At 35.8% G+C, this 25022-nt stretch overlaps 1 protein-coding gene and 1 long non-coding RNA gene across 6 annotated transcripts in view; one reads left to right on the top strand and one right to left on the bottom strand.

Moving 5' to 3' along the window:
- The window catches only part of LOC136028291 (syntaxin-1A-like), a 133939-nt gene that overhangs the window by 71853 nt on the left and 37064 nt on the right, over positions 1 to 25022 (bottom strand). For all 5 annotated transcript variants that reach the window (XR_010617802.1, XR_010617801.1, XM_065706042.1 and 2 more), the window contains exon 5: positions 20354 to 20464. Coding sequence is in view for 3 of the 5 variants with exons in the window: in XM_065706042.1 (XP_065562114.1) it covers positions 20354 to 20464 (111 nt within the window). In the remaining 2 variants the exon portion in view is untranslated. The remainder of the gene's footprint in view (positions 1 to 20353; positions 20465 to 25022) is intronic.
- The window catches only part of LOC136028292 (uncharacterized), a 54164-nt gene that overhangs the window by 7901 nt on the left and 21241 nt on the right, over positions 1 to 25022 (top strand). The window contains exon 2 of the long non-coding RNA XR_010617803.1: positions 13147 to 13240. This is a non-coding gene — a long non-coding RNA (uncharacterized LOC136028292). The remainder of the gene's footprint in view (positions 1 to 13146; positions 13241 to 25022) is intronic.

Consider the following 25022-nt stretch of genomic DNA (forward strand, 5'->3'; position numbering starts at 1 on the left):
CTCTCCACTCTAAGCGTTTTCCAAGATTTTCGGTTTCCTCCTCTAACTCCTCCAAATGTCACTGGATCCGGTCAGGATTTAAAAGATAAGCTCTGAGACACGAGGTCCTTCTAAATATCAAATTTCATTAAGATCCAATCTCATCCATCCCCCGTTCGTAAGTTAAAAATACGTCATTTTCTTCTAATTTTTCCGAATTACCGAATAATTTCCCCCCAAGAGAGCATATCCGGTCCGGTTATGTCAATCGCGCATCTAAAACTTGTGCTTATTCTTCCCACCAAGTTTCATCCCGATCTCTCCACTCTAAGCGTTTTCCAAGATCTCTGGTTTCCTTCTCCAGCCCCCCCCCCCCCGATGTCACCGGATCCCAACGGGAATTAAAATAAGAACCCTGAGTTACAAGATCCTTCTAAATATCAAATTTCATTAAGATCTGATCACCCATTTGTAAGTTATAAATACCTCATTTTTTCTAATTTTTTTCGAATCACCCCCCCAACTTCCCTAAAGAGAGCGGATCCGTTCCGGTTATTTCAATCACGTATCTAGGACTTGTGGTTATTCTTCTCATCAAGTTTCATCCCGATATCTCCAGTCTAAGCGTTTTGCAAGATTTCCGGTTTCCCCTCCAACCCCCCCCCCGAATCTCACCGGATCCAATCGGGATTCAGAATATTATCTCTGCGACACGAGATCTCTCTAAATATCAAATTTCATTGAGATCTGATCCCCGTTCGTAATTTAAAAATACCTCATTTTTTATAATCTTTCCAAATTAACCGTCCCTCCACTCCCCCCAAGATGGTCGAATCGGGGAAAAGACTATTCTTAATTTGATCTAGCCTGGTCCCTGATACACCTGTCAACTTTCATCGCCCTAGCTTATCTGGAAGTGCTCGAACTAGCAAAACTGGGACCGGCCGACAGACAGACCGACAGTCAGACAGAAAATGCGATCGCTATATGTCACTTGGTAAATACCAAGTGTCATAAAAAACCTTGATGTGACCCCGATGTAGGGTATTCTATATAAACTAGATTATTTGCCTTTATTTTGCAAATAGCAGCCGAGCTTGGGGGCGACAGACAAAAACATGAGCGTATACTCTTTTATGAGCGCATACGAAAAAATCCCCTTCCCCCACCACAAAATTTAGCACCCCCAGCCCCCCTAAAAACACTTTTTAAAGTTTCAAATCGATCCCCAGCCGGGAGAAAAAACAGCGTAGACTTGCTGAAACTACAGATAAAATCCGTCACCATTTTAATGAGCCTACAGATTGCATTAAGAGAAATACTCGCTTGGCTTCGAGTACTCGTTGTAAACCTTCTCATGACTGTGTCCAGAGACAAAACAGTGATTGGCTGTAAGTTACAGACATTGGGTAATTATATAAGCACGTTTTAAGTAATTTACTACTATCTGCTTCTTCTTGATAGTCACTGTGTCAATTTCAAGCGTAAAAGCAAAACTACGTATTTCCAAACAAACTTTTTGTTTTTTTTTGTAAATGGGGAGGGGAGGGAACAGGGATTGCGATTGTTGCCTCAGTGAGGACAAGAATGCGTTACTTCATTAATTGTTTGATGTTTTATTTTGCATATAGCAACCTTCGCATCAATTAATTAACGTTATTCATTAATCAGCCTTTCAAAGAAAATTCTCATTTGAAATTCAAAAGGAGGAAAGATGCTAAAAGCAAAGCCTTTTTTCAGGGAAGTCTTCCCAGGTACCCTTTCTTTAAATGGATAGACATTATTTTGTCAGAAAAAAAAAGGAACAATATATTACTGGATTGCTAGTTCGAGGCTTCTTTTTCTCTTACATTTTTTTTTTCTATATAGCAAGATTTGTGTGGTAATCAATAAACTAAAAATAATTATCAATCTAGTTTTCTGATGAAATTCTTTTAAAATTTGAAGATAAAAAAGAAAGGAAAGAAGTAAAGCAAGAGAAAGGGGGGAGAGAAAGAAGAGAAAGAGAAAGGGAAGAATTAAAGCCAGATATGGGGAAGAGAAAATGTAAAGGAAAGGGAAAGAAAGGAGAGGGGAAGAAGGGTAACAAGAGAAAGGGAAGAGAAAGAGAAAGGGAAGAAAGAGAAAGGGAGGAGAAAATGAAAAGGAAAGGGAAGAGAAAGAGAAGGCTAAGAAGCAAAGCAAGGCGTCTTCTCAACAAATCTTCTCAAACACTTTCATTTTACAGGGAAGTAATAGTTTTATAAGCGGAACAAAAAAATAGACTTTATTGTTGATTTAAGGTTTTCTTTCTTGCTTTTCTATAGGCCCACAGCAAGCAAAAGAGCTTCCAGAATTTTGCTCGGGGGGGGGCTATTCTATAGGTAGTGGGGAGGGTATAGGGAAAAACTATAAATGGATTTCTGTTATGTTTTTACAAGTCGGACAAACATTTCGGCAGGAGGGGGGAGTACCCAGCTACACATTCGGCCTTGACAAAAAGATTAACAATACCAATAAGTTAATCAATGTGATTATTCAATCGGCTTTTCTGAGAAAATTTTTATATAATCTTCAAAAGGAGGAAAAAGCAAAACAAGGAGTTTTCTTGGGTAGTTAACCAAAATAGCTTCCTCAAACCAACGCTCCAATCACTTAGCTAGGACGGTCTACGTGAAATAGCTTTCACTTAGAGGAATAATATTTCTTTTGTTTGCAAAAACAAAACAAAATTGCTATTTTATTGATGGTTTAGGCAAGGCTGTATCCAGGGTGGTGGGTTTACAAGGTTTGAATCCTCCCCGCCGGAAATTTCTGTCCGAAACGTAAAACGAACCAAAAATGCATATAAACAAAATTTTCTTGCGGTCTTTATTATAAATCCTCCCTGACAAAAATCTTGGATGTGTCCCTGGTGCGAGTTTTTTATTTTATTTTAGCATTACTTATTAAGCACATACCAGTTTTCTTCTCTAATAACATCAATAAATTGTTCCAGAGAAACTTTTTTGCTCTTCAGGGTAATAACTGAGTTTATTTCACTTTTGGATTTCCCACAAAAATCCAGCCACAGAAAATACCTGAAAAATGCTTTGGACGGGACAAAAGAAGTTGTCTCTTCAAATCCCTTTTTCCCAGGAAACAAGTTCTTTTTAAATTGCCCGTTGTAATAAATCAAAACAATGTGGGCGTTTAATTAAACTGAATAGTTTTCTTAGCGGCGATAATCTTTTTAGATGGAAACTACAGGAGGCGATAAAAAATTTTTTTAACAGGATGGATAACCGTCACAAGGAGAATCGATCTTCATTACCGTCACTTGTCATTGGTCAACAGAATCGAATTCACCAAAAGAACCGTATTTGTCAGAATTAAAGGAACAGAAGACTAAAATGACTATTCAAATAGGTATATTAATATCTAAGGTTCCGCTCACTAATAAGAGGCTTTAAACACATATGTGCACAAACGGTTCATTTGGAGATTAGTAAAAGGACTTCCCCCCCCCCCACAACAAAAAGAAAACGAAATTGCAACCTATAAGTACCCTTGTTCATATTTTCAAAACCCGCTTCCTTCTTTAGTCCTTAGAAAACTATAATTATCAAACCATGTGCTGGTACAAAGACCCTATCCCGGGTTTGACCCCCCCCCCCGCCACTCAAAAAAAAAATAATTGCCCGACCCGTAAAAATCTCACAAAATCAGTAAATAAAAAATTCTTGATGAGCTTTTTTAAAGTGTTTGCACCCCCCCCCCTCCCGAGAAAAATCCTGGATACGCCCTTGGCTCGTACAGCAATTAATATTTTCAATCTGATTTTTTAAATCTGAAAATTTCTTAAACGTTATGCTTTTTAACTTTTTTTTTAAGATTTCTAAATCATGGCACTTGCTTGATCCTTATTTTCACAACGTTCACAGTATGAAACTCCGTAAAATAATCTTACTGGTCAATGAACAAAATATAGTTTTTTTCCTTCAGGAGCCTTGAATGAATCCTTACTGAGCTGTACTTCAAAAACGTTTTTAGTACTCACACACACAAGACAAACAACATTTTTCGACATTTTTCTCTGCGTTTAAGGTCAAACGCAAAAAAAAAAAAAATAAAAAAAAACGTTTGACCTGCCTTCACCCTTTGTTTGCCAATTCACAATGAAAATCTATTAATAACGACGTTAAGCTAGCGCTAATTTGAGCCAATCAGAGGTTTTCATCTCAGCCAATTAAAAGTTACATGGAAAATCTTTTGAACTCAAATTAACATTCGCTAAATCTCTGCATTAGCGAAATTTCATCGTTAATGGGCCTTAAGTTAGTCAATTTGGCTAGTGAACACTTTTCAATACAAATTAGGAATTGAAAGAAGAAATTTTGACAATAGAGGCAATATTTTTATTTCATTTACTCGGAAACAGAGCCATCTATTTATTCTATAAATCGTTATTGGAACTGGGCAAGTCAATTTTAAACCACAGTGCTAATTCAATTGTTGACTGGATATCTTCTTTTAAATCATGTTCTGTTCAGTTTTGACCTACATTTGACCTACTATTGCCAGGGTGCCAAAATTCCAAGAAAATTTTTGGGCTAAAATTAGCCATCTTTTCCTTTGTGAAACAGAATCATTAATTTTAAACACATTATTAGCATTTAAAAAGATGATGTACCGGTACCTAGATTGCCCATACCCACCGCAGTAGATGTTCCACAGACTGTAAAAGAGGTAAAATAACTTTCATGGTGATTAATATACCTCGCCACATAGAAGAAGAAGAAGATATTTCATCCAAACCACAAAAAAACGTCTACTATTGGTTAAGAAAACAACTGATATTCCTTGGTACTTTCATATAAGGTTTAATTCCTAATACTTCTTTCAACATCTTCACTGGGTAAACAATATAAAAATTCTAAACCAAAAAAAAAAAAAAAAAAAAAAAAAAAAAAAAAAAAAAAAGAAAAAACACACATTTTCGAGTCCTAAGTATACAATAAATCATACCAACCTAAAAATAAATCATACCTAAATCATACCTAACAACCTAATACTCTATATTAATATAAGATTGAGGTTAATAGCACGAACAAATAAATGCTACAAGGTAAGAAAATGTTTGGCTGGAAAAAACTACAAAAAAACATGTTTCTAAATTCTTAAACAATACTAACAAAGGTAAAACTTACCCTAGTACTGTATATTCCTTTGTTAGTTAGACAATATCAGATTTGGTTTTTCGGGACGGTGTTGAACAAATTTCAAGGATACTCTAATATTCAAAATTCATAACTTTATTAAAAAGAAAAATATCCATCTAAAATCAACGCTTTTCAAAATTATAAATTATGGGGAATTTTGAGTTTAAAGTTTGAGGACAATGGCGAATCAGTTCTTTTTCTTCATACTACCATACTCAAAACACTGCCAGAACAGTCTTAGTTAAAAATATGGATTTAATACCAAACCTACTAGCACATAGTTTTCCAAATATGACAGCAGAGTAAAACCCCCAGAAAATACCTCTCTACAAATCAGTGTTTTCAAAAACCAAGATTATTAGTCTATTTTTCTTGCCCAAGAAACTAATATAACTCAGCTTTCTCAAAAATTTTGATTCATAAGTTTTCTTTCTCTATCTCACAAGAAATTTGGAAAAGTCGTTTTATTAAGGTACAGATTAGTTAATGTCATAACCCACATAAACTAAACAAACACTTGAAAAGGAAAAAGTATCAGGATATGTTCTTAAAGAAAGAGTTGTTTCCAGCCAATAAGTGTACTTACCTAATTTACGGACTGCAGATTCAGTTCTTTTTGTTCCTTTGGCGTTCAATAGAAATTTCCTCTAGCGATTACATGTTTAGGAAGGCAACCGATAATACAAGACTCACTCAGCTTTTCTTTATTAAATCGATTTATGGAAAATGCTTACACCAACTCGGAAAATATTTCCATTAAACCAAAGCGGCAATAATCGACTGAATATCAATTTTACGCATCAAAGGAGGTATGACAGCAAAAAAGTTTATAAAATGATAGCGTATAAGCAGGGACGTACCCCGAGGGATCCTCGGGATTTGGACCCCCAATCTTAAATTTACCTGGGTTTCTGGACATTTCTCATTCAAATTATCAAATAGAATCTTTTTTTTTGTACCCAATAAAATTCTTGAGTATGTGACTGCGTCTAAGTATCGGACATATGTTCCCTTATGCCTTTGAGGGCAAGGGAATAAATTACTGACATGTGGAGCTTGGCCCCTGGGTCATTTTTATACAGACAAACTTTGAAGTCTTATACTCAACGACAACTTGAAGAAGAGAAAGTGATAATAATTTCCACACTCAGGTGAAGAGAGCATGGGACCATATCGGAAATTATATATTAATTATATAAGCGTTCTGAAATTATCAAAAGACTTGGACCATTGGCCTAGAGATATCTTGTTAACACCAACTGAATCTTCCAAATTTTTCAATTCCAATGGTTTAAAAAAAAATACTTACAAATATCAGAAACATTTCCGTTAAAACAACCCGACAATAATAAACCAAAAATATCGCGTCAATTAATGGAAATATAGGGGATGGGACAAAATTGTCGTTTTTTCTCTCGATTTTTTCAATAAAAAAATTCATTAAATTTACCCTCCCCCAATACATATTTCTCTACGTCTAGAGGACACCCCCCCCCCTATTGACACCAATAAACCAAAAATAGCATGCATGAACCATCCATATTTTAGGCTGAAGAGACATCGATAATGATATATGTCAATAACATGCACATTTGCAGGAACTTATTTCGGAGTAGGGTGACAGAAGAAGAAAAAAAATCGAAGAATTTCGTGGAAAATATCTGAAATTATAAATTAAATCTTAAATATACTGACTTATCAGAAAATGGGTAGGGTTCTGTAACTCCATTCCCCACGTCACTTGACTAATAAGTAATGTAACAGCATCAACACATTTATGCCAGAAGGTAATCGGTTGCAGCAAATTTATTTTTGTTTTGTTATAGCGATCACACTGCTGTTCTTGATCTGTTGTAAAACCAGTTTCTTTTTTGCGCAGTCGGAGATAATTAGCTTAGCCTGAGTGAAAAGAAACTACTATACACGTATATTTTAATTAAATACTTAATATATAGAGTTGGTTATGTTAGGTATTTAATATAAAACGTCCTGGGCGGCCTGCTTTCCCTAGTTCTCTGTCGTAGTTTCCATGATTTTCATCATATTTTGGTACATTTCACCTAACTTCATTTTTTGGATGTGGTCCCAAAGAAATTCCAACTACACTTGTTTTTTTTTTTTACTTTTGATGAAAGGCCGTTTCTCCATCCCTCATAAATGCTACTGTGACACTATAGAATTCAGTAGATTATAAAGCACCCTATTTAGTGTCCACTTGAGGTTGTTGATTAAGGGAACGAATGGCATCAATCAATCTTTTTTTTAAGAACTAATAGGTCAGGGAAGATTGAACACCAAATGATTTAATAAAATAGAAGAGGCGATTATTATTTGAATAATCAAGAAGCACAATTGACCAAATTCGTAGAATAAAAACTAACAAAAAGATGACAAATTGCTAGTTTCGATATTAATGAGCTGACCGTAGATTGGACATTCCAGATTGGACAGGTTGCAATCCGAGTTTTTAGCCTGTTGATAAAATATTTTCTGACTATAACTGATTCGAATCCATGTTTGGTAATATTTTATAATGATGATATGGTTTTACAATAAAATGTTAAAAAAGAGCATTTTTATTCGTTCTGATTCTAACAAAATAACAGCCTTGTAGTCCAGACCTTAGAGTAGACTTAGTAAAGAGGGATATGTATCCCAAGTACCATTGAGAATGCCCTCCTGCCTTTTCATGTAGAATGAGAAACTAAAAACCTGGGAGAGGACTTGTTTAATATAAAACTACCAGGTCTACTGCTATTTAAAGGGGCAAAATCTATCAGAGAGCAATATGCTGTCCCTTATTAATCCCAGATGTCCCCTGGTACCTCTTTCACAAGCAACATATGGTATGAAATCAAAATTACAAGATCGCTATTTTAATCAGAACCGACCATGACTTACAAAATATGCCTCGGGGGCCACAAGATAATTGTAGACTCAAGGATAGGGGTCCCAAATTATACAAATAGCCCATACAAAACAGAGGCTTTATAGCCTCAGTGAGGATATAAAGAGGCTTTATAGAAGCTAGCGTCGACTTAATACACCATATGGTATCAAATCAGGATTCAAAGATCGTTATTTTAATCAGAACCGACGGGAGAGTAAAAAAAAAAAACATGCCTCGGGGCCACAAGATAAGTGTAGCCTCGGGAATAAGGGTCCAAATTAATATAAATAAGTAAATAGCCCACATAAAATAGCCCTTCGTAGGCACATTTTAATAGAAAAAAGGTAAACGTGCGATTTCTTGCTTAAATAAAGTCATACATGACGTTATATTATAGATTTAGGGCCCAGAAAGAAGCTCTTGGATCCATGCTCTCTCCAAATCTCCCTTTCCCTAGCACATGTCCTAAGTCAAAATACACCAAAAGTATATTTTATAAATGGCAGCTTATTCCGCTAATATTGGTTCTCAAGGATTCTGTGCTTTTTGACTACAAATCCAAGGCAAGAGTCTCATTTCCACTTTACTGAATTTTTTTCTATTATTATTATAACGTTAAAAAATTACGTGCTGTTCAGTCTTCCATAAATACTTATTTCGATATCAGTTTAATTTTATTTATCCAAAATCTAATCAATTTTCATCTACGGTTTCTTTTTTTAATCTACTACTACCGAAATATAAAAAATCAATTGGCAAAACTAAACTTTCAAAATAAATCGTTTATTTAGTTTTCAGGAAAGTACCGAGACTTTCGGCGAGTTTGAGGGGTAGCAACGCAGAGCTTATTCATGATAAAATTTCTCGATATAAAAACGTATCGCAATCCTTATTAATGTCAGTGTTTTCTTCCTTTTCAAGACTAAAATACGATAACTAAACAGAAATTTCTACTTATGCAACTCACTTAGTTTTTAGAAAAGCGCAATTTCCAAATTTGAGGACAAGGGCATCAATTGCCGGAGGGGGGGGGTGTCAATTGTACTCCCATCTAGATTTTGAAAGATACTTTTTTTGTATTTTTAACGAAGAATAGCTTTCTTTTTGGTTTCCATTCGAAAGATGGAAAAGATAACAAAAGTACCCCTTTTAGATTTTAAAGATTACATTTCTATTCCTCTGACATTTTCGTGAATTGACGTCACTTTTGAGGGACCAAAACCTTTTTGTGGTAATTTGTAGCTTGGTTCTATTCATTGTAATTTCTACTTTTCGTTTGAGATATTATATAGTTTAATTTCCATTTGTTCTAAATTCTATATTCGCTCTTTACTAGAGTTTTTTTTTTAATTTAACAAACATGTAAAACTCAATTGAGTACTTTTATGCTAAAATTGAAAAAAAAAACAACAAAAAAACAACAACACTGGATTCGATCAATTCTTCCTTTGAAACACCCATTTACAATGAGTCACTTTAATTCGGCCATATTAAATCAAAGTGCATTAAGCACTAAAATCAAATTCTGGGGATTTATGCTTTGAAGTTACAGGAAGGATAAATAATATGTTATTAATTATTACTAAGTAACTATTATTATTTTAATATCAATGAATTATATTAATTATTTAGTATTATTATTAAATTATAAGAGTCTTGTGTTCTGTACAATCAGAATGAAAAAAAAAAAACTGGTTTTCCCCACACTAGTGTCTAAATTTGTTTAAGCATCAAGAACGGGGAGAATGAAATCTAGTTGTTTGAACTGGCTAAGTGGAGAGTTACACCATAATATACAATAGACCATAAACACCCCGAACCATAATATACCAGACACCATGTACGTTTTTTAGTGGGAAGAAACCTATTAATAGGGTAGAAACACAACCATATATATTTCAAAAAATATATATACAAAATCGGGAAGTCAATTCTTGACAAAAAAAAAAGACCTCCACAAGCAGTTATGCAGATCACGGTAGTAGCGGGCACCAAAATTCAAAAAAGAAAAAACTTGGGCGAAAAATCAGCCAAATAATGAGCTAAGAAACACCTGACACCAAAGAGCTTAAGGTGTAGCTTTTCCATGAAGTTGTAGTTGTCTTTGGGAATCAACATCTCGTAAATTTTTGAATTTTTACCGACGAAAAACATTACCAAATTGAACAAATTAGTTTGTTTGTTTAGTTTCGCAGTGCAATGTGGCAACAATGACAAAATGCAATGCTATTTCAAAAATCCTTCAGTCATATTTGATATTCAGCCATTAAGAAAGCAATCGTATTTTTATATATCCCAAAAAGTAATTCAAAATGAATTAAGCACAGTTTTTAAAACGGCCCAATTAATTTCAAACTCTTTTATTAGTATTCTAGAGAATACCGAACTAAAGCCCATTTCACTAAATATCAGCATAAAGTTCTTATTTTTCTTTAGTCGAAAAAATGTCCAACAAGTCAATAGATGATCAATAGATTGCTCTGAAGACTCGAACAAAAAACATCACTTCTAAAAAAGCAAAACTTGCTACTCAATCAGCATTTTTTTTTTTTTAATTCCACTTTGTATTAATCCATCTCACTAAATAAATAGTTAAGCTTTTTAATAGCGAAACTACTTTTGATAGCTTTTAATAGCTAAAGCTTTTAATAAATAGTTTTTAGTTCATTTAGCATTAAGATTTCATAGCTGTGAAAAAGACACGCGAGCAATAAGCATCAACACGAATAAAGAAAAATGAGAAAAGAGTACAAAAAGAGATTATAATATCAAGATAAAACAGAAATGAAATTCACATATAAATAAAAACACGTGCATTAGAAAGCTGAGCGCAAGCAAAAAACGAAAAAAAGAGAGAAAGAAAACCCAGTATTTGATGCAAATTACTATAAATTAAATTTACTCGTAGATGGAGATGACGGAGGCAACTTCAAAATGGCATGCCTCAGAAAAAGCCACATGTCTATGTTCTTCAAGTAAAATTACAAGTAATTTAATTAAATGTATTGTAAATTAACAAGAACAGATAAGTCTAATTTTTTGTATCGTTTGTCTTCCCAGTTTATTTATTTTATTTTCAATTACTTTTTTTATTTTTGTACATTCTTGTTTTTACTATTTACAATCTTATAATTATTGTACATTACAATAATTTCAAATTAATTTTTGCTGTACATTCTGTATATCTATTTATTTTTGTTGATTTTATTTTTTTCATTCTTTTACCTTCATTGCATCTAAACATAACAGCATAAAAGCTTGAAATAAATGTGTATAATGTGATTAACCGAGTCCAAATCATTTAAAAGTTTTTCTGGTATAGCAAGAGTTGGGGTTTCATCATCATTTACCTGAAAATATCCGTCAAAGTTTGAAATTTATCAGATGTGTGGGCAGTTGGCCCAAATAACACATCAGAATTCTCTAAAAACGCCATTACTTCACAAGATAAGGAATGCCAAATTAAATACTTATTCTCAGCATAGATATTAACAATTCCTAGCAGGGTGTAGGGCAAGTACATTGCGATACCTATTGAATTCAAGTTCTACCGCGAGGATCTCTGACCCCAATAGTGGCTGATCGAAGTCAACCACAGTGGTACCTAAATTTTCATTCCTAGGAGCCCAACAATGGTGCTTGATATCTGCACTGAAGAGAGGCGGGGAGGGGGGGGGGTCCAAATAGGATTTCTGTCTGCAGTAGTCTGACTGACCTTCCTCTTCCAGGAAAAATTTCTATTTGAGACGGATCCTGGTAAGACAAATGCAGCTATGAGCCACTCCTCGGTTGGGGTGGGAAGAAGTCGTAAGGAAATATTTAAGGAAAATAGGAACTTCCAGGGAGGGTGTAAAGAGGGAGGTTGTAAATAAGATTGGGATGGTTTTGATTAGTCATTCACGCAGTGAAGTTCTCCACGAGTGAAATAACATCAGCAATAGCCCCCCCCCCCACTGGATAAGACGGCAGTCGTAATAAAGCAACTAACGCTGGTCAGATAAACGTTGGATTTGGATTTTTTTTTTCACTGCAGTTGCTGAAATGGACCCCGTATTTACCTTGCGAGTAAGTCTCATTCTATGATTTTTCTAGGAATAATTAAAAAGCATAGCGACATTACAGTCGATAATTATGTCACTCACAAAGCAATATTTCGATGACCGTATGGATGAACTCCTACAGACGATTCCAAAACTCCTGTAAGAAAGCACACGTCTAAGGTCGGAAAATAGGCTGCTTAGATCCGAGGTTGTTAAAGTGAAAACAACTGCTTTTCGCTTTGAACTGTACTCAAGAAGGAATAACCTTGATATCCACGGCCCAAAATATTCAGATGGCGAAGACCTCCGTCTTCGGGTCAAAACTGGGAATAGTTAATGCGAACTAGATACCAGTTTTGTATACAGAATTTCAAAGAAAACATCAAACTCTGAGTCGTTTAGCCCTAGCGGCCCATCCCTTAGAAACAGCGCGCAACGAAAAAAGCCCGCAGATCCGATTTCCTCTAGCCTTGAAAATTTTGACTGGTCAGAAATAATGAAAGAGTGTAGTAAGTTTTTAAAAAATGATTTGAGTATATCTGTGGACTTGCCTAGTGATCTCGGTAAAACACGGAAAGAACTATTATCTCTTGGCTACAAGCTAAGAACATAAAAAACAGCGAGTGAGAAAGTGGTAGAAATGCGTCTGATTCAAAAAGGAATCAAACTTTGGTTAGAAACAAAAAAAAAAAAAAATCAAAGAAGTCGCAAAAGACGAAGCTGTAAGATGACTGCTATGATTCACTCAAGCTTCACCGCGCTAGGCCAGACAATCCCAATTAATCTGATTCTGAAGCATAGAGTTGTTCTAAAAAAGTTTGGATTTAGTGAGTTGCTGGGATAGCTATAGTACTGATTATGGTAGGATTTGGAGAGAATACTGATAAATTATGGTGGTAAAAGAAATAAATGAAACATATTAACTAAAAAGTAGTATAACTGCCCGCCCCTGAGAGTACTATTGTTTACTTGCCGTTTGCTTAATCTTGAAGTTGTTTTTTCTGTTGATCTAAAGAAATGTTTTCGCTTTTCATGTGTCCTTATCTTTTTTTTTCAGTGCATTAAGAAGAGTTCGGATCTGTAAACTTCAAAGTGGTCTACTGTCCCTTTCAAAAGTACAGCCATTGCCTCTCCCGAGTACGTGGTAACTGGTAAGTTATGAATTCCTTTTCTAAACTCCCGGGGGCGCCTCCAAATCAAAAGGTCAAAGTACGAGATTAACAGAGTTAGAAGAAAATTTTTTGGATCTGGAAAGTTTTTGATGTTGAAATTAGTAAGGAATCAGATTCCCTAATGTTTCATAAGAGTAAATTTCCTAGAAAGCCAATATGAAGATGTGTGTAATGTGACTAAGAAACGCTCTGACTCTCAGCTCACTTTTCTGCAGCTTAACTGTCAGGGGTTATGGTCTTCGTTTTCTGATATAACAAATTTTGCCAACAGCTGCAACCAGACGTAGTCGGGATTTGCAAAATTTTTTTAACAAGACACACTGATACCCTTTATACCTGGTTATTCTTCCTAATTCCTGCATAGATCTGCAATGAATAGATGAGGCTTGGCTATTTACACGCGGCAAAAATACTCAGCCTGGATCAATAAAGCATTAACCCGGAATATCGAAGGAGTTTATGAATCCCTCTTCTTTGAAATAATTTTACCTCCGAAGAGGTATACCACTTGAAGAGGTAATAACACTTGAAGGAGGTAATAACACTTGAAGAGGTATACTGTCCACCGGCATGATCTGTCTCTTCGTTCTTAAAAAACATGGGTCAACTATCTGATCTTCTGGAGAAACAAGGGAACGAAGCCATTTTAATGGGGGACTTTAACATCTATCTGATTCTTCCTCTATCAACAGGTACGATAAATCTGCTCAGTGTAATGTCTGCTCCGAACATGTACCCCTCAACTACAATACCTACTTGAGTAACTACTACCTCCCACTCATTGACTGACAACATTTTTTCGACACTGCATCCAATATCGGCCTCTGTCTGGATATCTGACACTTCTGATCACTTCTCTCTGCTTAAGAGTTTTAAAATACAGCACAAAGGTCCTAAGCACAATGCCACTCCTATGCAGGGATTTGTCAAGTGGAAATTAAATGATGAGGAACAAGAAACCCTCAAACAAGTTCTGGAGAGCACATCCTGGGATAATGTTATGAATACACAAGATGTTATTGCAGGATCTGAGAAACTCCATAACATTTTTATGAGAAAGTATACCGATTGCTGCTCTAAAAAGCATACAAGGAAGAGAGGACGGAAAAATCAACCCATCAGCCCTTGGATTAGTGACGGACTGCTCCAGTGTATTAATAAGAAAAATAAGCTTTGAACTAATCATGTAAATGACCCTTGCATAGCGACGCTTGAGAAATATATTGAATATAAAAAAAAATGTCTTCGATCAATTTTAGGTGAAGCTAAGAGAAATTATTTCATTAGAAAAATAGTTGAGTAGGAAAGATTCACGGGAGATTTGCCGGTTGTAAACTCTTTACCTCGTCCCTGCAGCACTCCACCTGAGCTCCCTTCGAAATTATCTGTAAATGGGGAAACTATATTAGGGCCAGAAAACATTGAAAATGCACTGGGATCATTTTTTGCAGAGGTAAGAAAAAAAAGCGAATTCCGTTGAAAACCCCACGAAGAGTTTTGATGATTACCTAGGCCCAGCATGCAGCATGTCAATGGCTCTTGCTCCTGTTCCTCCACCTGAAATTCTGTTGATTATACGAAACCTAAGAGGAAATTCACCTTCTAGTTTCGACCGAGAACACACTAATCTGTTAAAGCAGTTGCTTTTTCTATCATAGAGCCTCTTTCTTACCTGATCAATTTGTCACTGCAAAAGGGTAGTTTCCCAGACCGGCTAAAGAAAGCTAGAATAATTCCTTTCCACAAAGGAGGTACTCCAGCTGATCCAACGAATTATGGATCTATTTCCATTCTTTTAAGTTTTTTCAAAGGTTTTTGAAAAACCCATCCAGCAGCAGCTACTCCAGTTTCTGGAGAAAAAAAGGGTTTCTTAATACTCATCAGTTTGGATTTAGACCAAGACACTCCACCAAAGATACACTAACGGCTTTGAATTTATGGATCAACAAAGTTCTGGATTCTGGCCTTCTACCTGCAGCGGTCCTGACTGATATCAGAAAAGCATTTGACAACATGTACAACCATATTCTCCTCGGGAAACTGGAGGAATAAGAAGCAAAACTCTGGAATTGGTTCAGATCGTACTTGAGGGACCGAAGGATTTATTTAGGAGAAGATCCAGGAAATAATGTATTCGTCAATTGCAATATCCCCCAAGGGTCAATATTAGGACCACTACTGTTCCGATTCACGTTAACGATCTGAGTATTAAATACGGCAACTATTCTTCGCTGCTCCAAGCTAAGTCACGATGAAACTTCTTTTCAACCTGTAGATGATGATGAGCTTGTGGCTTATGCTGATGATACCACACTAGGTTACTGTGAAAGGGAAAAACCAGCGCTCATTTCCAAGCTTAGGGTTCTTCTCGAGGAGACGTATCTCTGGATGGATTCTAACCGACTTGTGAATAATGTTGATAAACGTTGCGTTTTATTTTTTGCCGGGTTGGAAGTGTCCAGCCGGAGATATGTAGTATCGAAGCGTCCAAAGGTATGATCAGTCGGCCAGAAAAGTGTTTTGCAAAATACCTGGGAGTCCTACTTGATGAGAACCTTTCATTCCTACATTACATTCAAGCAGTGGAGCTGGAGATATCCCGGAATCTTGGAATAATAAACAAATTAACAATACTTTGCCTCAGGAAACACAGGTCCTGCTATACAACGCTCTTATCAAACTCCATTTACAAGACTGTGCAATGATCTGGCAATTGACTTTTAAATCTCACCTGCAGAAGCTCAATTCGATTCATAAACGATCTTTGAAATTAATTGGAAAAAATGAAGAGTATTTGTCAATGGAGTCGCTGCATCAACAGTCATGCTGGACCTTTGTGTTCAAGTTTCTAGTTGGTGAACACCCGTTTGCATTTAAAATTTCGACCAATTATTTCGACCAATCTCGACCAATAAAATTTCGACCAATAAAAACATTATTTCGACCAATCTCAGGCCAGCATAGTGTAAATACCTGATAATTGTCAACCTGCAAATACCCTTCGCCCCGACTGTACGATAAGATTTCGCTCCGAATATGACTTTGGAAGGTAATGGAACATGTTCCCAGAAGAACTAAGCGATAGGAGCTCCCTTGTGTCATTTAAAAGAAGAGTAAAATATCTTTATTAGCCATAGAAAAGATTAGTTAAATAATGGTAAAAAATATATATAATGTATTGAATAAAAATAGATGAAAATAAAGTTCAAACTTTATTTTATCTTGGTGCGTTAATGAGGTGGTTTCCCTTGGGACAAAGGGCAAGAGGATAATTGGTAGTTACGTTGGAAAAAATGAGAGGTAAGGTTGTTCCTGAGAGTAGGAGCAGTGACCACGCTGCGTATTATGTTTAATAGGTAGAGATTGAGGATCTCGGCGTCTAGAAATGGACTGAGTATTGTGATTAGGCGTAATTTATTTTTGACTTGATAATAAACCCCATTGAACTTGACGGAGAATGAGTGTGTGTAGCTGTGCTGACAGCAGATGACTTGGTCCTGCGGTGAGTTCCTAGTGGTAGTAGTATAAGATTTGATCCTCTCCCCCTCCCTCTATCCCACAAGTTCTGTGTGCAAATTCACTGATGAATATCAGAATCTGCTTTCGAATGTATATATAGTTGTACCGCATTTCGACTTTCCAATTAGTATCTCTGTTACTGTGAATGCCCAAAATCTAGTTAATATCGACATTTACCGATAAATGTCCGTCAATACTTTTTCTCTGCTTGGATTCAATTAGCTTCGCAAATCCGCTTTTTCAGTCTTATACAAGCTTAGATGGTAAAATTTAAAGTTGGGTTATGTTAGCTTAGGTTATAAATATCAGAAACGAATTAAAAACCTAACTCAACCTAACCTGTCACCATCAAACCTAGTATACAACTGAAAAAGTCGACTGGCAACACTGACTAAATCCAAGGAGGAAGAAAAAGATGTTTCGGACATTCACTGGTGATATATTCACCAATTTCGGATATTCACGGTAACATCTCTATAATTCTTTACTGAGACTGAGGTGCAATATTTCACTACCTTGGATTCCCCTGTGAAAGACACGCCCCACCTATAATGTACCCCGCTAGTTGGTTCAAAAGAAGGTTTGCACAAGGAAGTAAGGGAATCTCACCAATACCACAACAACTGCCCCTCACTCCCTACTCCAAAATAGATAGCCCCACCCCCCCAAGAAACGTACGGACGATTTTATCTCGGTAGCAACAATCATCAGCAAATTATATATATATATATACATATATATATATATATATATATATATATATATATATATATATATATATATATATATATATATAACTAAAGAAACAATTGCGAAATGTCCAAATCTTGAGATGCAAAATTATGGATCCGCCTTCCCCACTTTGGGTACGGGCCTGATCGAAAGGATTAGCTATTTTGGCATCGAAACAAAAATTCAGTAGCTTTCCACGAGCCAAATGCAGTACCTTTTCTGGTAGTCCACAGTGCCACAAGCCTGACACCAAGTATAGAAAATTACCAGAAATTAACCAAAATAAGAAATTAAGTTCATTTTACTTTTTGCTAAATGATATTTAGCCGTTATATATAGTGGTAATACACTAGATTACCTATCGCTATCAGAAATAAGTTGATAAACGTCAATATTTGACTAAGAACGGTCACACAATGCCACGAGTATCCAGGTATACAAGTCCATAACACTGAGGACAGCATTTATAAGAATTCTATCCACGTAGAGGGGAGGTCTAAATTAATTGAAAATATCGTCTTAACCACATTTTCGCAAAAAGGATAATAATTTATTCTTCGTATTTTTCTTTTTTTAAGAAGGTCATGGATATTCAGGCAAAAGAATCTTTTCTAGGAAAAATCTTTCTATAAACAGAAATCCAGCCAAAAATAATGATCCAAAGTACCAATTCAGGAAAATAAAAACATTCAGGCCTAAAAATATAGTGTGTTAACGATTTAGACCCCGACCCCAAGTTCATACCTGAGAACATCTGCTCTTCTTATATTCGCAATTATGTTTCTAAAAAAACATCTTTTCTGTATTAAAAAAAAAAAAAAAAAAAAAAAAAAAAAAAAAAAAAAAAAAAAAAAAAAAAAAAAAAAAAAAAATGGATGACATGATAATAACATTATTTTGACTTGGATACTTTGCCAGCTGGCATGGTATTTTTATTTTTTCACAAGAAAAAACTTCTGAGACATATAAAAATAAAATATAAAATAATAAAAATAAATATAATAAAATATATAATAAATATATAATAAAAATATAAAAATAAAAGCACTACTGTGCAGATTTAGAGGGAAAATTTAGAAATGTCAAAGAAAGAAAAATGTCAAAATTTTCAACATTTCCAACATGGGAATAATCTTTGTATACAAAAAATACTCATAAAAAAAGAAAACATGCTATTGGGGGTTGCCGACCTTCTACCAAGCATATAGCCAAAGAAGACTTGTAGGCCAAAAAATAAAACTTCGAACTGAACTGAAGCTGCAGTACGCTACAAACTAGCAAACTAAAAACTGAATAAAAACTAGCTATTAAAATTAAAAAGTACGATAAAATAGCCTAACATGACACATTCGAAAAAAGGGAGATAAAAATAAAGTATTCATTTAACTGGTAAGATGGACCTGACAGGTTGGTCATCCATGCATATAATATGGACGTTCCCCTTATGAGTGACAAGACCCCCCCCCCCAAAAAAAAAAAATTAAAAGGATCAAGTCCCCTTTAAAAAAAGCCCGGAACTTCACCTAAAATTTTGGCGAGATCCCTCAAATATATTTAGTCACGATTCCAGTTATTTATGTATATACCTTCAATGAATGTTAGACACCAAATTAGTTGTCCCTCTTTTAACCTTCATTACCTGACTACTTACATACGATATGCAAATGCCATAACTTGAATAGGGGAATTTGAAAAACTCCGCAAGTATGACTTATGCAAAAAAAAAAGAGTGTTTTCAACGTTAAAGAATGTAATTTCCATCCCACGCGAAATAAATATGAATAATAAAATCTTAAAGCTCAAGAAAAATATGAAAATATTTCAACTTTCTTTAGGGACGGGTGTCGTGAGCTGAAAATGTCCCAGTTAGAAAAACACCCTATATTTCCACACTCCGAAAATTTACCCTTTTTTACAAATTTTTTTTAATTCTTCAACTCTAGGGGGAGGGAAGCATGATAAGCCTAGTTCTATCCCAAGTGGGAACACTGGGGAAAATATTTTTATCTTATTACTAGTCATCTATTTTTTAGTCTTATTCGCAGGTATAGCTCTTAGAATCATAGAGGAGGGAGGGGCTGTAGTCCCCCTACAAAACAACAATTATCAGCCGATGGGATTTTTTATTCTTGAACTCAATTATTTTTATAGATTGGATAAATTTCAAACAATGAGGATGGGTCCGAGTTATACACGTAAATTTTTCCTCACCCGCCGGAGAAGCAGACCTGAATGTACACTCCGTCGTACGTACCACGAGCTAAGAAAGTTTCTTGCCCCTTTACAGTTGGAGGGGGAATGTACTGTCACAGCCAGACGCTTCAGAGGCGACCGCAAACTCAGTTTAGACCCTGGGTGCCTCAAAAGACACAGCAGGATCTAAGGTCCAAGGCAATAAACAAAAGGGCGTATCTAACATTTCATTTTTCAAAATGAACGATGAAGTGAGAGAAAATCATGTAGCAGGTATGGCACTTGTAGGGAGGCCATAATGTTCCAGCATCTCTAGGTCACTATGTATGCGTAATCCCGTTAGTCCGTTATACATGATGCAGTAATTATTGTGCTAACTATTAAAAATTGGGAAATTAACTTATATTAGCACGTTTTTAAAAGCACTACATTTAAGCGGTAATAAACACGTTATTCTGTTTAGTTACCGGTGCTTTCAACTTTGAAAATGCCTCCTCCTCTCCTCCCCCTACGGGTATCTATATTCGTCAACCTACTCGTACTATATTATCTTGTAGTACTAAAGGTTTGGTAGGATTTTATCTCCCTCTTTTATGTATATAAGGTAATATCTAATACAGTATATTCAAATTACACAAAAATAAATACCTTTCTTGCTTTGGACTGATATTTCAACGCCTTTTTTGTATCTTGTGTTGCAGTTTGAACGTAGTCTTGGGCATGTTCAACGTTGTATTCAATACGGTCTATCATTTCACCCTTGAAATATAAAGATACTAAATTAAATTACTAAATTATTAAAGATACTAAATTAAAAGATACTAAATTGAAACCACTCAGTCAGATCGTTAATTGAGAAGAGACACGATTTGGTCAAACATAAAAAGCGAATCAGGCTGGTAATAAATGTATTCTCACTCGCAGCACCAAATTCAAGCTATGAATATCAGAATATCATCTGATGGTATGATTTATGTAATGATTCATTGACTTTTAGAGGGTATTCCCACTTTGCGCATTTTTCAAAAATACGGCATATTTTCTCAGTCTTGTAGACTTTGATGGGTAAAAATAAACTTATTGAGTCTTATATATTTGGAGTCTTATATAATATATTATTTATATTCAATACGGTCTATCATTTCACCCTTGAAATATAAAGATACTAAATTAACATCAAACACTTTCAATTCGTTGTGTAACGCACAGGGTTCCCACTTGTAGTACGAAACTGCTATTTTAGCACTGCTATTTTATCATGTGTAGCAAGTGCTTCATTGAATGTAGCACTTGTTCTCTTATGTGACCAAATTGAAAATATAAACATGTAAAATGCAATTACATGATGTGTCTCACATCAAACATGCCCCCATCTAAATACGGGATATCCGTGTGCACGTGCATTTTCCCATCCAGCGCTCTGGTCAGCTACATCTTTTATGGCTACATTTTTATTCCTCTATATCAAAACAAATTGAAAAATTGACCTAATAACTAATCTAAGTACGATTAAACAAATCATGCGCGTGTCGACATGCGATTTTTTTTTTTTTTTTTCATTGTAGCACCGAATGTGTAGCACGCAAATTTGGGCAATTGTAGCACCCTAGGAGCTAACCGTGGTGGCAACCCTGGTGACACAGACTTAATACAGGAAAATATCTGAATAAAATTATCTATATCTATGGCTTTTCGCAGCTCTACCATCACACAACTAGGCTTTATTTGTGTCTAACCTTCGTTTAAAAGTTGTTGTTATTACTTTTAAATTGAATGTGCTCACCCCTAAAACATCTCATTTAATTCCTTAGGGCGAGGAACACATATTCCGAGAAATACTCGTTACTGTGTTCTCCCCTCCTCAGGAAAATCCTCCGATAAACACTTACTCCAGGGACAAATTACAAGACCCTTCCAACCTTCGAACAAGAAAATTGAACCTACATCATTGAACTACTTTAAGCTGTAAGTTTTGTAGGAAAACATTTCGTGCTCTTAATTTATCTATTTCTACGGTTATTTGGTTTAGCTGGGTCATCACATAAATAAGCTTCATTCATTTTTAATCTTTATTGCTCTTTTCACCCTAACAGCTGCTCAATTGCTTCAATAATGATTAGTGGACAAGACCTCAAAGATTCCTCAAAAATAGCCCATTAGATTCCTTGGATGTGGAGTATATAATCCTCTCCTCCCAGATGTTGAAACATGATGGTCAAAAATGTAGGCGTTTGGTTTTTTGCCCCCCCCCCTCCTCCTCCTAAAAAGATCAATTTGCTACTCCTTCCCCGAGGAAGTCATCCGCATCATTTTCTCCCTTCCCTAATAAAAAGAGCCCCCCAGCAGCAATGGATAGATAATCCGACATACGAATTTCAACGATTACGACGACCTTAGTGTGGAGAGCCCCTTGTAGAGAACCAGTGGATCCGGATTGTCCAGTGTTCTCCAGAATTGGAGAACTTGGTCATTTTCAGATGGGCTACTGTTACACAAGTAATGTAGCAAGATTAATAAGTGCACAAAAAAAAGATAGCTTTATACTCTATCATAATCTAACAATATAGGGCTTTAAATAAAAATACTTTATCATAGAACTAAAAAGAAGTTCACGTAGACTCTGCCGCCCATATAGATCTACGTTAAAACTAGTTATTGGGGGGGGGGGTCCTTTTTCAGCTCCAAATTACTACGGTGTTTACAATTGTTTCCATATTTTCCAATAAAAATTCAAGAAGTATGGCTATTTTTACAAATATGACACTTTTCATATACAATTTCTTACCAAACTCAGGAGATTACTCAAGTCAATTACATTTGCATCGATGTTTAAGTAAAGATGCTTAAAACGATGTATAAGCGTAATCGATGTATGAATATAAAATCAATGTTTAAATATATAAACTTGAATGTTAGCAACGCTGCGTTGAGATCAGGGGCTCAGACACGAATTATTCCGGAGGTTTTAGTGATTTGGTATGGAATATTAGATCAAGCCAACACTTTCTGTTGTATTCAGCAGCAATGACATATACTGACAGTACAAAAAATTAGATACAATTTGTACTTTAGACACTATAATTCCTGACTCGTTCCAATCTTTGTTCGGTGTTTTGCACCGAATAAAATTACCGTTAAAGGTAAAAATATACCGTTAAAGGTTAAATAAATATACCGTTAAAGGTTAAATAAATATACCGTTAAAGGTTAAATAAATATACCGTTAAAGGTTCGGTGTTTTAAGCCTTCAGTGTTTTGCACTTTTCCCAGATCAGCCAACAAAATTGAGTAAAAAAGATGCATGCATTTATGAATCTCCTGCCTAATTTTGAAAGCCGTTAATTACAGAGGTAGCTGAAAGATTCTAGTTTTAGTAAGTCTACTAGGATTTTTTATTAAATATTTATCACTTTTCTATAAACAAGAGTTAAGAGCTCATATGGCACTTGTGACGAGGTCGGAAGAGCCAAAAGCTCATATGGTATGAGCTCTAGCAAAATTCTAAGAATCAATAGATTGCTTTAAAAGAAAAGTCAGAAGCTTAATGCCAGTCGGGATTTAAAATAAGAGCTCTGAGTCACAAGGACCTTCTAAATATCAAAATTCATTAAGATCCGTTCACCCACCCGTAAGTTAAAAATATCTCAATTTTTCTAATTTTTCCTCTCCCTTCAGCCCCCCAGATGGTCGAATCGGGGAAAACGACTTTATCAAGTCAATTTGTACAGCTCCCTGATACACCTACAAATTTTCATCGTCCAGCACGTCCAAAAGCATCAAACTCGCCAAAGCACTGAACCCCACCACCTAACTCCCCCAAAGAGAGCGGATCCAGTCCGGTTACGTCAATCACGTGTCTATGACATTTATAAGCGTTTTCCAAGATTTCCGGTTTCCCCCTCCAACCTCCCCCTATGTCAACATATCTGGTCGGGATTTCAAATAAGAGCTCTGAGACATGAGTTCCTTCTAAATATCAAATTTCATTAAGATCCGATCACCCGTTCTGAAGTTAAAAATACCTCAATTTTTCTAATTTTTTCAAATAAACAGCCCCCAACTCCCCCAAAGAGAACGGATCCGTGCCAATTATGTCAATCTCGTATCTATAACTTGTGCTTATTCTTCCCATCAAGTTTCATCCCGATCTCTCCACTCTAAGCGTTTTCCAAGATTTCCGGTTTCCAAGATTTTTGTTTCCCCCCTCCAACCCTCTATGTCCCCGGATCCAATTTGAATTGAAAATGGAGCATCTGAGACATAAGATTCTTCTATATATCAAGTTCTTCTCTCCACTCTAAGTGTTTTCCAAGATTTCCGGTTTCCAAGATTTTTGTTTCCCCCCCTCCAACCCTCTATGTCCCGAGATCCAATTTGAATTAAAAATGGAGCATCTGAGACATAAGATTCTTCTATATATCAAGTTTCATTAAGATCTGATCACCCATTCGTAAGATACCTCGATTTTCTCGTTTTCCATGAATTCCGGTTTCCCCCTCCAGCTCCCCCCAATGTCACCGGATGTAGTCGGGATTCAAATTGAGAATTCTAAAGCACAAGATCCTTCTAGATATCAAATTTCATTAAGATCTGATCACCCGTTCGTAAGTTACAAATACCTCATTTTTTTCTAATTTTTCCAAGTTACTCCCCCCTCCCACAACTCTACCAAAGAGAGCAGATCCGGCCCGGTTATGTCAGTCACCTATCTCGGGCTTGTGCTTATTCTTTCCACCAAATTTCACCCCGATCTCTCCGCTTTAAGCGTTTTCCAAGTTTTCCGACCCCCCCCCCCCCCCCTAATGACAATGGATCCGGTCGGGATTTAAAATAAAATATCTGAGTTTCGAGGTCCTTCTAAATATGAAATTTCATTAAGATATGTTTTTTTTAGAATTAAACCTCCCTCCCCCCAACTCCCCCAAAGAGAGCAGATCCGTTCCGTTTATGTCAATCCCGTATCTAGGACATGAGCTTATTTTTCCCACCAAGTTTCATCCTGATCCCTCCAGTCTAAGCGTTTCCCAAGATTTTAGGTCCCCCCTCGATTCTCCCCAATGTCACCGGATCCAGTTGGGGTTAAAAATAAGATCTCTGAGACACGATATCCTTCCAAACTTCAAATTTCATTAAGATTCGATCACTCCTTCGTAAGTTAAAACTACGTCATTTTTTCTAATTTTCCGGAATTAACCCTCCCACCCACCCCCCAACTCCCCCAAATAGAGCAGATCCGTTCCAGTTATGTCAATAACGCATCTAGGACTTCTGCTTATTTTTCCCACCAAGTTTCATCCCGATCCCTCCACTCTCAGCG

Source organism: Artemia franciscana, chromosome 6 (genome assembly GCF_032884065.1).
Source record: "Artemia franciscana chromosome 6, ASM3288406v1, whole genome shotgun sequence".
In the NCBI taxonomy this organism is placed as follows: Eukaryota; Metazoa; Arthropoda; class Branchiopoda; order Anostraca; family Artemiidae; genus Artemia; species Artemia franciscana.